Raw genomic sequence first — 14,679 nt, 5'->3', positions numbered from 1 at the left:
TTTTTGTTTTTTTTTTTTTTTTTTTTTTTTTTTTTTTTTTGGTTTAGTTTTGTTTTTTTTTTTTATTTTTTTTTCCTGTTGTTGGTGTTTGTTTCACGTGAGAACGAACCCCCCCGCGTGTCCCGAGGCTCCGCCGCGGCTCCTGCGGTTCCCTGCCGGCCCCGGCGCCGGGGGAGGCTCCGGGAGGGGGAGAAGCCCCCGCGGCCCCCCAGCACTTATCCCCCGGGTGCCGCAGCCCGGGGGGCTCCGGGCGGGAGCAGCACTTAGGGGGGACTCCAGGGCCACCCGGGATCTTTAGCACTTGTCGCCGGCTCCGCCGCAGCCCCGCGGAGCCCCGGAGCGCTCACGGGGCCGAGGGGCCCCCCCGGGCCCCCCCTCCTGGCGCCGCAGCACTTAAGGGGCCCCTGGTGCCAGGCTGGTGCCACCGCCCGATGTCACCGCCCTGGTGGCGCCGGCGGGGGCCGAGGCGAGGGGACGGGGACAGCCGGGGGGGGCAGGAAGGGGAGGGACAGCCCCCCGCGCCCCCCAAAAGGGGCACAGCCTGGCCCGGTGGCCACCAGCCCCCCGTGGTGGTCACAAACCCGCCGTGGTGGTCAAAAACCCGCCGTGGTGGTCACCAGCCCCCCGTGGTGGTCACCAGCCCCCCGTGGTGGTCGCAGCCCCCCGTGGTGGTCACCAGCCCCCCGTGGTGGTCACCAGCCCCCCGTGGTGGTCACCAGCCCCCCGTGGTGGCCGCAGCCCCTCGTGGTGGTCGCCAGCCCCCCGAGGTGGCCGGGGGTGCCAGCCCGGGCTCGGGGTTCCCCCGGCCCTGCCCGTCCGTGCCCGGGGGGCTCCGGGGCTGGCGGGGGGCAGGGGACACCCCCCGGCCCAGCGCTGCCCCCACCGGGAAAGGTCCGGAACCGCTGGGAGGGACTGGGAGAGACTGGGAGGGACTGGGAGAGACTGGGAGGGACTGGGAGGGACTGGGAGGGACTGGGAGGGCCCTGGAGCCCCAAAGCCGCGGTGCCCAAAAACCCCCGCGAGGCCCCGGGGCTGGTGGCACCGAAGGGCACAGGACGGGCAGGGCGGGCACTGGGACCGGGCAGAGCTGGAAACTGGGACCAGTCAGAGCTGGAAACTGGGACCAGTCAGAGCTGGAAACTGGGACCAGTTATCCCCGGGCACTGAACCAGTCCCCACCGTGGGCACCACTGGTGCCAGTGTCTGGGACTAACTGGTCCCAGTACCCGGCTCTGACTGGTCCCAGTGCCCAGGACTAACTGGTGCCAGTGCTCGGGATTAACTGGTCCCAGTCTGGGAGGGACTGGGAGAGACTGGGAGGGACTGGGAGGGACTGGGAGGGACTGGGAGGGCCCTGGAGCCCCAAAGCCGCGGTGCCCAAAAACCCCCGCGAGGCCCCGGGGCTGGTGGCACCGAAGGGCACAGGACGGGCAGGGCGGGCACTGGGACCGGGCAGAGCTGGAAACTGGGACCAGTCAGAGCTGGAAACTGGGACCAGTTATCCCCGGGCATTCCTGAACCAGTCCCCACCGTGGGCACCACTGGTGCCAGTGTCTGGGACTAACTGGTCCCAGTACCCGGCTCTGACTGGTCCCAGTGCCCAGGACTAACTGGTGCCAGTGCTCGGGATTAACTGGTCCCAGTGCCCGGGATTAACTGGTGCCAGTACCCAGCTCTGACTGGTCCCAGTACCCAGTTCTGACTGGTTCCAGTGCCCAGGATTAACTGGTCCCAGTACCCAGCTCTGACTGGTCCCAGTACCCAGGACTGACTGGTCCCAGTGCCCGGCTCTGACTGGTCCCAGTGCCCGGGATTAACTGGTCCCAGTGCCCGGCTCTGACTGGTCCCAGTGCCCGGGATTAACTGGTCCCAGTACCCAGCTCTGACTGGTCCCAGTACCCAGTGGTCCCAGTGCCCGGCTCTGACTGGTGCCACAGGCAGGGGGTGGCGGGGGGTGGCACCCCCCGAGTATATTATTATTCTAATTATTCTAATTATTCTAATTATTTCCCGCTCTCGGGCTGTGCGTGACGTCTTAGGTTCCTTTTCTGTTGGTCCGTTCGTTGTTTTTGTCCCTCGTTCTGTCGCTCCGGGGGGACCCGGGGGAAAATATAAAAAGAAAGAATAAAAAAAAAAAAAAATTAAAAATGTTTTTTTAAAAAAAGTAGAGAAATAATCCGAGAGTTCCAAGGTTTCAGCTCCACCCCCCGCGCTCTGGGGGTGGCGATGTCACCATTGTCACCTTTGTCACCTCCGGGGGGCGGGGGAAGGATTTGGGCTCTGGAAGGTTCCACAGGGGACCTTGGGGGTGACACTGGGGACAGCCCCAGGGGACAGTCCGAGGCTGGCATGGGGACAACGCCCCCACTGCTGACCCCTGGCACGGGGACATTGCCATGGGGACATTCAGGACAGGGCTGGGGACCTTTGGGACAGGGTTGGGGACAGCCGGGACAAGGCTGGGGACACTTGGGGTCCCGGCCTGGCCCCTCGACTGTAAAAGGGGATTTTAGGGGGGATTTTTAATTTTTAATGGGGGGATTTTAATGGGATTTTTAAGGAGGATTTTTAATGGGGGATTTTTAAAGAGGAGGATTTTATGGGGGGTTTTAAGGGGGGATTTCAAGGGGGGAGTTTTAATGGGGGAGGATTTCAAGGGGGGACTTTAAGGGGGGATTTTACGAGCAGCCCCAGGAGCCGGCCGGGCTTTATGGAGCCTCATTAGGGGCTGCAGCTATGCCGGGAATGTCCCCGGCTAATTAGGGCTGGCCAGGGGACAGGGAGGTGTCACCGCGGGGGGGGGGACACGGCGGGCAGGGGGTGTCACCAGGGGAGGGGACAGGGTGGGCAGTGACCCCCAGTGTGCAAGTGAGGACTGGACACGAGGACTGGACACGAGGACGTGGCTGCAGCTGGGTCAGCAGCTCCTGCTGGGTTGGTGGCCGTGTGGCCACTGGCCATGTCCCTCTGTCCACTCTGGCCATGTCCCCATTGTCCACTCTGGCCATGTCCCCTCTGTCCACTCTGGCCATGTCCCCACTGTCCACCATGTCCCCTCTGTCCATTCTGGCCATGTCCCTCTGTCCACTCTGGCCATGTCCCCTCTGTCCACTCTGGCCATGTCCCCTCTGTCCACTCTGGCCATGTCCCCAGTGTCCACTCTGGCCATGTCCCCTCTGTCCACTCTGGCCATGTCCCCAGTGTCCCCTGTGTCCATGTCCCCAGTGTCCACTCTGGCCAGAGCCTCCAGGACACCTCTGAGGCCTCCCCGGCCCCTCCCATGCAACTGTGGTCACCTCAGAGTGACCAGAGTGACCACTGCCCCTGCCCCTGTCCCCAACCGGGGGGCACCGGGGCCGTGCCAGGGCCGGGGGGCACCGGGGGGCACCGGGGCCGTGCCAGGGCCGGGGGGCACCGGGGGGCACCGGGGCCGTGCCAGGGCCGGGGGGCACCGGGGGGCACCGGGGCCGTGCCAGGGCCGGGGGGCACCGGGGGGCACCGGGGCCGTGCCAGGGCCGGGGGGCACCGGGGGGCACCGGGGCCGTGCCAGGGCCGGGGGGCACCGGGGGTTTTGTTGTCATTTCCTGAACGAGCGCTCGCTTTGTTCCGCTCCCCCGGCCCTGCTCCCCGTTCCCATTCCCCTGTTCCCTGCCCCGCTCCCACTCCCGTTCCCATTCCCCTTTTCCCATTCCCATTCCCATTTCCATTCCCCTTTTCCCTTTCCCCCATTCCCATTCCCATTCCCTTTTCCCACTCCCATTCCCTCTCCCCATTCCCCTTCCCATTCCCTTTTCCCACTCCCCATCCCCATTCCCTTTTCCCACTCCCATTCCCTCTCCCTCTCCCATCCCCTCTCCCCATTCCCCTTTTCCCTCTCCCCACTCCCATCCTCTCTCCCCATTCCCATTCCCCTTTTCCCATTCCCTCTCCCCATTCCCATTTCCCTCTCCCCATTCCCACTCCCATCCCCTCTCCCCATTCCCATTTCCCTCTCCCCATTCCCATTCCCATTCCCTTTCCCCATTCCCATTTCCCTCTCCCCACTCCCATCCCCTCTCCCCATTCCCATTCCCATTCCCCTTTTCCCATCCCCTCTCCCCATCCCCTCTCCCCATTCCCCATTCCCCTTTTCCCTCTCCCCATTCCCATCCCCATCCCCTCTCCCCATCCCCTCTCCCCATTCCCGGTTCCCCGTTCCCGGCCCCGCTCCCCCTGACCTAATTCGCATCCCCGGGGGGGTGACGGTGACACAAATGAGGCCCGGGGACATCCGGGGCCACCCACGGCGACAGCGGCTCCCGGAGCGGCCCCGGGGCGGCCGCGACATCGGCGCTAATGAACGCAATTAACGCAATTAACGCCGGGAACGCGGCCGCGGGGCTTGGCCGCGCTCCACCCGCCGGGCCCGGGGCCACCAGAGCTGGGGGGGGACAGCGGGGGGACGGGAATTCCTGGAAAACCTCGGGAATTCCTGGATAAACTCACTGAAAACCTTGAGAAAACCTGGATTTAACACCAGGAATTCCTGGAAAATCTCAGGAACGGCTGGAAAACCCCAGGAATTCCTGGAAAACCTCGGGAATTCCTGGATAAACTCACTGAAAACCTTGAGAAAACCTGGATTTAACACCAGGAATTCCTGGAAAATCTCAGGAACGGCTGGAAAACCCCAGGAATTCCTGGAAAACCTCGGGAATTCCTGGATAAACTCACTGAAAACCTTGAGAAAACCTGGATTTAACACCAGGAATTCCTGGAAAATCTCAGGAACGGCTGGAAAACCCCAGGAATTCCTGGAAAACCTCGGGAATTCCTGGATAAACTCACTGAAAACCTTGAGAAAACCTGGATTTAACACCAGGAATTCCTGGAAAATCTCAGGAATAGCCCAGGAAAGGAGGGAATTCCCACAGTTCCAGCCTGGCATGCAAACCCCTGGAATAAAATGGGATTTCCTTGGAAAAGGGAAGATTTTTATTGGGAAATGTGGGATGAGGGGCAGAGCCCGACCCTTCCGAGGGAAAAACCGGGAAAATAGAAAAAACTGGGAATACAAAACCCGGGAAAAACTGGGAAAAAAACAGAGGATTTTTGGGAAGGGAAGGAACACCCCAGGAATTTCCCGGAGTCTCCGAGGTTCCTGAGGGTGGAAAAGGAGAATTCCCAAAAAAATAGAATCTCTTGGGCTGGGAATGGCCCCGGAATTCCGGGAATGGCCCCGGCCCCGCCGCTCCCAAGGCTCCGGGATGAGATTCCCGAAATTCCAAATCCTGGGAGCTCAAGTCTTCAACAGGGGAAGGGTTCAGGCAAGGCCCACCTGGAAATCCAAGAAATCCCTGGAATTCCTGCTTGGATTCCACGGGAAACTCCTAAAATTCCCATGGGATTGGGATGCCGTGATTCCCATGGGAGCTGCTCCATGAATCCCCCCAAATTCCTGGGAAAATGGCCACAAATCCCTGGGAAAACATCCCCAAAATCCCTGGGAAAACATCCTGAAAATCCCTGGAAAAATAACCCCAAATTCCTGGGAAAAGAGCCCTAAAAACCCTGGGAAAAGAGCTCAAGAACTCCTGGAAAAATAACCCCAAATTCTTAAAAAACTACCCCAAATCCATGAAAGAACACCTCAAAATCCCTGGAAAACCACCCCAAATTCCTGGAAAACCACCCCAAATCCACGGAAAACCCCAACATTTTGGGAATTGTGCCCTGGATTTGGGAATTCCCTCCCTCCCAAGCCCAGCTCTTCCTTCTCCCTTTGATTTTTTGGGGAAAAATTCAAAAACTGAGGAGAAAAATCCTCCAAGGAAAGGACAATTCCCTGGGTGGGGCTGGGAATTCCATGGAAAATTGGGAATGAGGGAAAAGGGGATCCTGACCTGAAGAGAGGCCGCAGCAGCTCAGACGATCCCGAACCTTTCTGCCCTTTTCCGCTTCTTTGCCTGGATTTGGGAAGGGCCAAAAAGAAGGAAAATTCCAGAAATCCACAGGGAGAATCCCGGGAAAAAGAGGGAGAGGGAGGGGGGTGGGAATGGGGAAATTCCTGATCCCAAAGGGCAGGAAAATCCCGGGACTTGGGGGGGTTTTCCTGAGGAAAAATGGTCCAAAGCACAGAGAATTCCAGCCCCCAAATTCCTGGGGAAAAGACCCCAAAATTCCTGGGAAAACAGTCCTGAAATCCCTGGAAAACTGGCCCTGAATTCCTGGAAAAACAGCCCCAAAATCCATGGGAAATGAGTCCTGAAATCTATGGAAAAATGGCCCCAAATCCCTGGGAAAAATAACCCCAAATCCATGCGAGAAAAATCACAAAGTTTCTGGGAAAATGTCCCAAAATCCACGGAAAAACTCCCAAAATCCATAGAAAATGTCCCCAAATCCATGGAAAACCCCCCCTGGATCCAAGGAAAACCCCCCCAAATCCCTGGATCCCTCAAGGGCTGGGAACTGGGAGGTGGTTTTGGAAGGAGCCCAGGGATCCCAGGAATTCCAGCCTCAAATCCCAGTAATTCCCACCCCAAATCCTGGGAATTCTGGCCCCAACTCCTGGGAATTCCGGCCCCACATCCTGGAATTCCGGCCCCCAATCTGGGAATTCCGGCCCCACATCCTGGGAATTCTGGCCCCAAATCTGGAAATTCCAGCCCCAAATCCTGGGAATTCTGGCCCCAAATCTGGGAATTCCGGTCCCCAATCTGGGAATTCCGGCCCCAAATCCAGGAATTCCGGTCCCCAATCTGGGAATTCTGGCCCCAAATCCTGGGAATTCTGGCACCAAATCCTGGGAATTCCGGCCCCAAATCCTGGGAATTCCGGCCCCCAATCCGAATCCTCGGCGGCTCCGGCCCCGGTGACGATCCCAAACCTTTCCTTCCTCTTCTTCAGCTTCTCATCCTCCTCACTCTGGGATTGGGAATGATGGGAATGGGATCAGGATTGGGATCAGGAATGTCAGGAATGGATCCCTGGGATCCTTCCCACTCCCATTCCAGGGCAGGGAAGCATTCCTGTTATCCCTGGGTGACCCAACTCCCAAAAAAATCCAATCCCCAAAAATCCCAGTTCCCAAAAACCCCAAATTCCCAAAAACCCCATCCCCAAAAACCCCAAATTCCCAAATCCCCAAATTCCCAAAAACCCAGGTCCCAAAAACCCCAATCCCCAAAAGAATCAAAATCCCCAAAAACCCCAATCCCCAAAAACCCCAAATTCCCAAAACTCCAATCTCCAAAAACCCCAATCCCCAAAAAAATCAAAATTCCCAAAAACCCTAATCCCCAAAAAGTCCAATCCCCAAATCCCAAAATTCCCAAGAACCCCAAATTCCCAAAAACCAGGGAAGGATGGAACCAGCAGAGCTGGAAAATTTGGATTTTTGGGATAATCCTGGTTTGGGGAGAGTGCCCTGGCATTCCCAGAATTCCCAAAATTCCTGGAATTCCCAAATCTCACCTTCTTGGAGAGGGAGGAGACGTTGAGGCCGAACCTCTGAGCCCTTTCCTTGAGCTTTTCCAGGTTTATCTGGGAAAAGGAAATTTGGGATTCGGGATCCTCGGGATTTCCAAAGGGGAAAATTCCGGAATAAAAATTCCCAAAATTCCTCAGCTCGGGGCTTTTCCAGAGGGGCTGATCCCGGGAAAACTCCGGGGGGTTTTGGGGAATTGAAACCCAAAATTCCAGCTGGGATCCCAAAATTCCAGCTCCTCATCTCAAAATTCCACCTTAATTCCCACCCATTCCAACTGAATTCCCCAAAATTCCACCCAAATTCCCAAAATTCCACCCAAGTTCCCATGGGGATCCCCCAGAACTCCACCCAAATTCCCAAAATTTCAACCAAATTCCCACTGGAATTCCCCAAATTCCACTCAAATTCCCCAAAACTCCACTGAAATTCCCAAAATTCCCTGGGAATCCCAGATTTCCTCACCGTGGGTTTGGAGTCTGCTGAGAGCCCTGGAAAAGGAAAAAATTCCCATCAGGAATTGGCCAAAATTCCCAGATTTCAGCCCAGAACTGGGAATTCCCAGGAAAATCCCAAGCCTGAATTTTTCATGGACGAGAAATCCCAGAAAAATCCAGGATAATTTGGGGTAGCCCTGGAAAAGGAAAAAATTCCCATCAGGAATTGGCCAAAATCAGCCCAGAACTGGGAATTCCCAGGAATTCCCAGGAAAATCCCAAGCCTGGATTTTTCAGGACAAGAAATCCCAGGAAAATCCAGGATAATTTGGGGTCTTTTCCCACCAAATCCCGAATTTCCCCCTCCCAGAAATGAGGGAAAAGGGGAATTTGCAATGCCAAGGAATTCCCAGAATTCCAGGAATTCCCAGAATCCCCACTCCAGGAATTCCCTCTCCTCACCTTTTGTGGGAACTGTGGCCAAGCCAAACCTGTGGGAATGAAAAAATCGGGAATTAGGGCTGGAATTTTGGGAATTAAGGCTGGAATTCCCACAAATTCCCTTTCCCCAGAGTTCCCCGATGCCAAGGATGAAGAATCCTCTGGGAATTCCAGCCCAGGCAGGAATTCCTTCCCAAAATTCCACAAAACTCCCAAAAAAATCCTCCGAAATTCCCAAGAAAATCCCTCAAACTCCCACAAAATTCCCACAAATTCTCTTTTTCTAGATTTCCCTGATCCCAAGACTTTGGAATCCTGAGAATTCCAGCCCAGCCCCTCCCCAGGCATGGATCTCATCCCAAATTCCCCCAGAATTCCCAAATTCCCCCCAGAATTCCCAAATTTCCAGGCTCACCGTGCTGCCCTCGCTGCCTTTTTGCTCTCCAGGCTGACGGGGACGTTGAACCTCTCGGCCCTTTTCTGCATCCTCTGGAAAAATGGGAAAGGAAAAAGGGAATTCTGGGAATTGCCAAAGGAAAATGGGAATTTACAGCGGGAAATTGGGATTTCCCAGGGAAAGTTGGGATTTTTCAGGAAAAAAATGGGAATTGCCAGCAAAAAATTGAAATTTCTAATGAAAAATTGGGATTTTCCAACAAAAAATGGGATTTCTCAAGGGAAATTGGGATTTTCCAAGAAAAAATTGGGATTTTCCAGGGAAAAATTGGGATTTTCCAGCAAAAACCTGAAATTTTCCAATAAAAAAAAAAGGGATTTTCCAGGGGATTTTACCTCCATCTGGGAGATTTCTGAGGAGATTTTCACCACTTTCTTCTCCTGGATCCTGGGAAAAGTTTGGGAAGAAGAGGGAAAAGGTCAGGGATGCTCCAGGTGGGATCTGCCCCCATTCCCAAAAATCCCTGATCCCCCAGCCCCTTTCCCAGCCCCCCATTCCCAGATTTTTCTGGGAATTCTCCTCACACGTCGGGCGACTTCACCGGCGCCTCCTCCACCTTCACGGGCGGCTCCGGGGCCTTGGGCTCCTCCTCCTGGAAATCCAGGGAAAATCCATGGGAAATACGGGAAATCCATGGGAAATCCATGGGAAATCCATGGGAAATGTGGAAAATCCATGGGAAATCCATGGGAAATACGGAAAATCCATGGGAAATCCATGGGAAATCCATGGAAAATCCATGGGAAATCCATGGGAAATCCATGGGAAATATGGAAAATCCATGGGAAATCCATGGAAAATCCATGGGAAATATGGGAAATCCATGGGAAATTCCTGGGAAATCCATGGAAAATCCATGGGAAATACAGGAAATCCATGGGAAATACAGAAAATCCATGGGAAATCCATGGGAAATCCATGGGAAATGTGGAAAATCCATGGGAAATCCATGGAAAATCCATGGGAAATACGGAAAATCCATAGGAAATCATGGGAAATACGGAAAATCCATGGGAAATCGATGGGAAATCCATGGGAAATACGGAAAATCCATAGGAAATCATGGGAAATACGGAAAATCCATAGGAAATCATGGGAAATACGGAAAATCCATAGGAAATCATGGGAAATACGGAAAATCCATAGGAAATCATGGGAAATACGGAAAATCCATAGGAAATCATGGGAAATACGGAAAATCCATAGGAAATCATGGGAAATACGGAAAATCCATAGGAAATCATGGGAAATACGGAAAATCCATGGGAAATCCATGGAAAATCCATGGGAAATATGGAAAATCCATGGGAAAACCACGGGAAATCCATGGAAAATGTGAAAAATCCATGGGAAATCCATGTGAAATCCATGGGGAATTAATGGAAAATCCATGGGAAGTCCATGGGAAATATGGAAAATCCATGGGAAATTAATGGAAAATCCATGGGAAATCCATGGGAAATTAATGGAAAATCCATAGGAAACTAATGGAAAATCCATGGGAAGTCCATGGGAAATATGGAAAATCCATGGGAAATTAATGGAAAATCCATGGGAAATCCATGGGAAATTAATAGAAAATCCATGGGAAGTTAATGGAAAATCCATGGGAAATACGGAAAATCCATGGGAAATCCATGGGAAATCCATAAAGTCCAAGGAAAAACCATGGGAAATCCATGAGAAACCCAAGGAAAATCCATAAAACTAGTGGCAAATCCATAAAAAAACCCCATAAAATCCATGGAAAACCCATGAAATCCACAGAAAATTCAGGGGAAAACCATAAAATCCATGGAAAACCCACAGGAAATCCATAAAATCCAAGGAAGAACCATGGGAAATCCATAAAATCCATGGAAAATCCATGGGAAATCCATGAAAAATATGGAAAATCCATGGGAAATCCATAAAGTCCAAGGAAAAACCATGGGAAATCCATGAGAAACCCAAGGAAAATCCATAAAACCAGTGGCAAATCCATAAAAAAACCCCATAAAATCCATGGAAAACCCATGAAATCCACAGAAAATTCATGGGAAAACCATAAAATCCATGGAAAACCCACAGGAAATCCATAAAATCCAAGGAAGAACCATGGGAAATCCATAAAATCCATGGGAAATCCATGGGAAATTAATGGCAAGTCCATGGGAAGTCCATGGGAAATATGGAAAATCCATGGGAAATATGGAAAATCCATGGGAAATTAATGGAAAATCCATGGGAAATTAATGGAAAATCCATGGGAAATCCATAAAATCCAAGGAAAAATCATGGGAAATCCATAAAATCCATGGGCCATAAAATCCATGGAAAACCCACAGGAAATCCATAAAATCCAAGGAAGAACCATGGGAAATCCATAAAATCCATGGAAAATCCATGGGAAATCCATGAGAAACCCAAAGAAAATCCATAAAATCAGTGGCAAATCCATAAAAAAACCATAAAATCCATGGAAAACCCATGGGAAATCCGTAATATCCACGGAAAGCCCACAGGAAATCCATAAAATCCAAGGAAAAATCATGGGAAATCCATAAAATCCATGGGAAATCCATAAAATCCATGGAAAATCCATGGGAAATCCATAAAGTCCAAGGAAAAACCATGGGAAATCCATGAGAAACCCAAGGAAAATCCATAAAACCAGTGGCAAATCCATAAAAAAACCCCATAAAATCCATGGAAAACCCATGAAATCCACAGAAAATTCAGGGGAAAACCATAAAATCCATGGAAAACCCACAGGAAATCCATAAAATCCAAGGGAAATCCATAAAATCTATGGGAAATCCATGGGAAATCCATAATACCCATGGAAAACCCACAGGAAATCCAAGGAAAATCCATAAAATCCATGGGAAATCCATGGAAAATCCATAAAATCCATGGGAAATCCATAATAGCCATGGAAAACCCACAGGAAATCCATAAAATCCAAGGGAAATCCATAAAATCTATGGGAAATCCATGGGAAATCCATAATAGCCATGGAAAACCCACAGGAAATCCATAAAATCCAAGGGAAATCCATAAAATCTATGGGAAATCCATGGGAAATCCATAATACCCATGGAAAACCCACAGGAAATCCAGGGAAAATCCATAAAATCCATGGGAAATCCATGGAAAACCCACAGAAAACCCATAAAATCCACCCCGGTCCATGGCCATTCCCAAGGAAAAATCCCCAGATTTCCACAAAATCCCCCAAAATCTCCCAAATCCCCCCTTTTCCCAGCATTCCCCCACCCCGGGACGGGATCAACCCCAAAACCCGAGCTCCCAAAACCCAGGATCCCCCATCCCAAATTCCCGGCACCTGGAGCATCCCAGGCGCCAAACCCAGCGGATTTAGCCCCAAAAAAAGACGGGAGAAGGGTTGGGATTTTGGAACGCTGCCTCATTCCCAGCCCAAGCCCCCCGAAAAGCGGGATGAGCCCAGCAGTGCCCACCTCGATCTCCTCTCCCAGCACGTCCTCCTCGCTGGGCTCCTCCTCGGCTGGGGGGGAAAGCAGGGAAAGGTCAGGAAAGGCGGGGAAATTCCCGGGGAAATTCCCAGGACAAGGAGGATGGGGCAGTTCGGGGGGATTCCCGGCAGGATTTGGGTCTGGGGGCGCCCACCGTGCTCCTCCAGGTAGGCCTGCAGCCGATGGATCAGGTCCTGCTTGTTGCCTTTGGCCTCCAGGCCCCGCGCCAGGCACTCCTGCTTCAGCTCGGCCAGCTGCACAGGGGGGAGACCCTCAGGACCCCCGAGACCCCCAGGGACCCCCGGGACCCCTCAGGACCCCCAGGGACCCCTCAGGGGCCCCCAGGGACCCCCAGATCCCCTCAGGACCCCCTGAGACCCCCAGGGGCCCCCAGGTCCCCTCAGGACCCCCGAGACCCCCAGGGGCCCCCAGATCCCCTCAGGGGCCCCTGAGACCCCCAGGGACCCCCAGATCCCCTCAGGACCCTCATGGACCCCTCAGGACCCCCAGATCCCCTCAGGACCCCCGAGACCCACAGGGACCCCCGGGACCCCTCAGGACCCTGGGCCCCCTCAGACCCTCCCAGATCCTCCTCAGAGCTCCCTCAGGGACCCCTCAGACACTGAGAGCCCCCTCAGATCCCCCTGAGAGTCCCCTCAGACTCTCAGGCTCCCCTCGGAGCCCCCTCAGAGCCCCGGCCGGTTTCCCGCCGTTCCCCCGCGCGCTCCCTCAGCCCCAGCCGCTGTCCCCGCGCTCCCCCCGGGGCTGTCCCGCCTGCCGCGCTCTGTCCCCGCTGTCCCCGCGCTGTCCCCGCGGTTCTCCCGGCCCCGTTCCCGCTCCCAGCGGCACCTTCAGCTTGTGCAGCTCCACCGGCTCCGCCGCCATCTTGTCACCCGCGCGCCGGCCCCGCCCCTCACGCCGCGCCGACCAATCAGCGCCGCGCGTCCTCCGCCGCCCCGCCCAAACCCGGCGCTCGCCATTGGCCAGCGCTGCCGGCAGCCCCCGCCGCTGATAGGCCTGTCTTGTGCCGGGGGCGGGGCGATATTGACTGACGTGCAGATAAACCAATAGAGATAGGGAGATGCTGAGCGGCGGCCAATGGAATGAGAGGGCGGGAAACGAGGACTTCCGGGAGGTGAGGCCGGGACCGGAGCGGGGTCATTGAGGGACTCTGCTGTAATTAATTATTGCTGATTACCTCACTTCATTAGACTATTAATATTCCTAGATAGAACTACCTGCTTATTATTTCCTAGATCTGTTTACTAAGTGTGTGCTGCTTATAATGTTGTTATGTTCACCAAAATTCATTATTTGCTATGATTTAATCTGTTTATTATGCAATTATCAGCTAAAAATTGTTTATATTCTAGTTGTTTAATCAAGTTATTGTCTATTAAATATTTTGTACCAATTCTTTATTAGCAATTATTAATTATTAGTCCCCTCATTAATTATTCTGCTTTACCCAAGGGTGCAAAGAACAAATTTGGGGTCATTTTCCAGAGCATTCCAGAGTTTCCCACTTCCTTCCCCTCTCCAGATGCTGCTCCCAAGGGCTGCTGGTCTATTCTGCTATTAAACTGATTATAATTTAATTTATTTGCATTATTATTTATAGTGTTGTATATTTCACCTCGCTTCCTGCAGGCCACAACCCTCTCATTAATAATTCAAGTAACTTAAGTAATTTGAATAATTAGAAACCAAAATAATGAAAATACTTCCAATTATTAAAATAATTCCTTTTGGGTGGGGCGCCGCCATGATGGGCGTGGAGGCCGCCATGATGGATTGAGGCCGCCATGATGGGTGTGTTCGCTTCACCGTCGGGCCAAACCGTGTCTCCCGGACTAACCGGACACATCCTCACCCCACGGGTCGGTCCCGACCGCTCCGGGCCCGCCACAACCCCGGTAACGGCGCCTGAAGAGCCACCAGCGCGGCCCTGCCCACACTCAAGATGGCGCCGCACGCCGAGGCCTCACCGGAACCGCCAACATGGCGGCGCCCACTGCGGGGTCAGTGACGTCATTCTATTTCCGGAGCGGGCCGGAAGTGGCGCGGCCATGGCGGTCGGGAGCTCCAGGCGCTGGTGAGGCCGGGGGTGCCTTGGGGACAGCGGGGAGGAGCTGAGGGGACACCGGGGGGGCCTTGGGAGCATCGGGGGGGCCTTGGGGACACCGGGGGGTCCTTGGGGACAGCGGTGGCGGCGGTCGGGCCGGGGTTTGGGGCTGGGGACGCCGTGAGGGCCCCGCGCCCTCCTCGTGTCCCCTCAGTGTCACCTCAGTGTCCCCAGACCCCCTTCTGTCCCTTTCAGTGTCCCCACCCCCTCAGTGTCCCCTCAGTGTCCCCAGCCCCCTCCTGTCACCCCCCCCGTGTCCCCTCAGTGTCCCCTCA

The 14,679-nt window shown here is 53.9% G+C and overlaps 1 protein-coding gene across 3 annotated transcripts; it reads right to left on the bottom strand.

Moving 5' to 3' along the window:
* Positions 1-4,965: 4,965 nt before the first annotated feature.
* LOC121338756 (SAP domain containing ribonucleoprotein) lies at positions 4,966-13,237 on the bottom strand. Of its 3 annotated transcripts, none has more exons than XM_041409957.1 (12): positions 13,129-13,237; positions 12,434-12,533; positions 12,265-12,311; positions 9,328-9,395; positions 9,139-9,190; positions 8,762-8,835; positions 8,368-8,396; positions 7,934-7,959; positions 7,456-7,524; positions 6,827-6,906; positions 5,883-5,946; positions 4,966-5,317 (listed from the first exon to the last, which is right to left on the bottom strand). In XM_041409957.1, the coding sequence occupies exons 1-11, from the start codon at positions 13,162-13,164 to the stop codon at positions 5,904-5,906; spliced, it is 624 nt and encodes a 207-aa protein (XP_041265891.1). In that variant the 5' UTR covers positions 13,165-13,237; the 3' UTR covers positions 4,966-5,317; positions 5,883-5,903. The 3 variants fall into 3 exon arrangements, with proteins under 3 accessions (XP_041265891.1, XP_041265890.1, XP_041265892.1); XM_041409956.1 differs by having other exon boundaries at positions 5,883-5,949; positions 6,830-6,906; XM_041409958.1 differs by lacking the exon at positions 7,456-7,524 and having other exon boundaries at positions 5,883-5,949; positions 6,830-6,906.
* Between the last annotated feature and the right edge of the window lie 1,442 nt (positions 13,238-14,679).

This window comes from Onychostruthus taczanowskii, unplaced genomic scaffold, assembly GCF_017590055.1.
Source record: "Onychostruthus taczanowskii isolate IOZ18803 unplaced genomic scaffold, ASM1759005v1 scaffold316, whole genome shotgun sequence".
Lineage (NCBI taxonomy): Eukaryota > Metazoa > Chordata > Aves > Passeriformes > Passeridae > Onychostruthus > Onychostruthus taczanowskii.
This window is presented reverse-complemented; position numbering and strand designations above follow the sequence as displayed.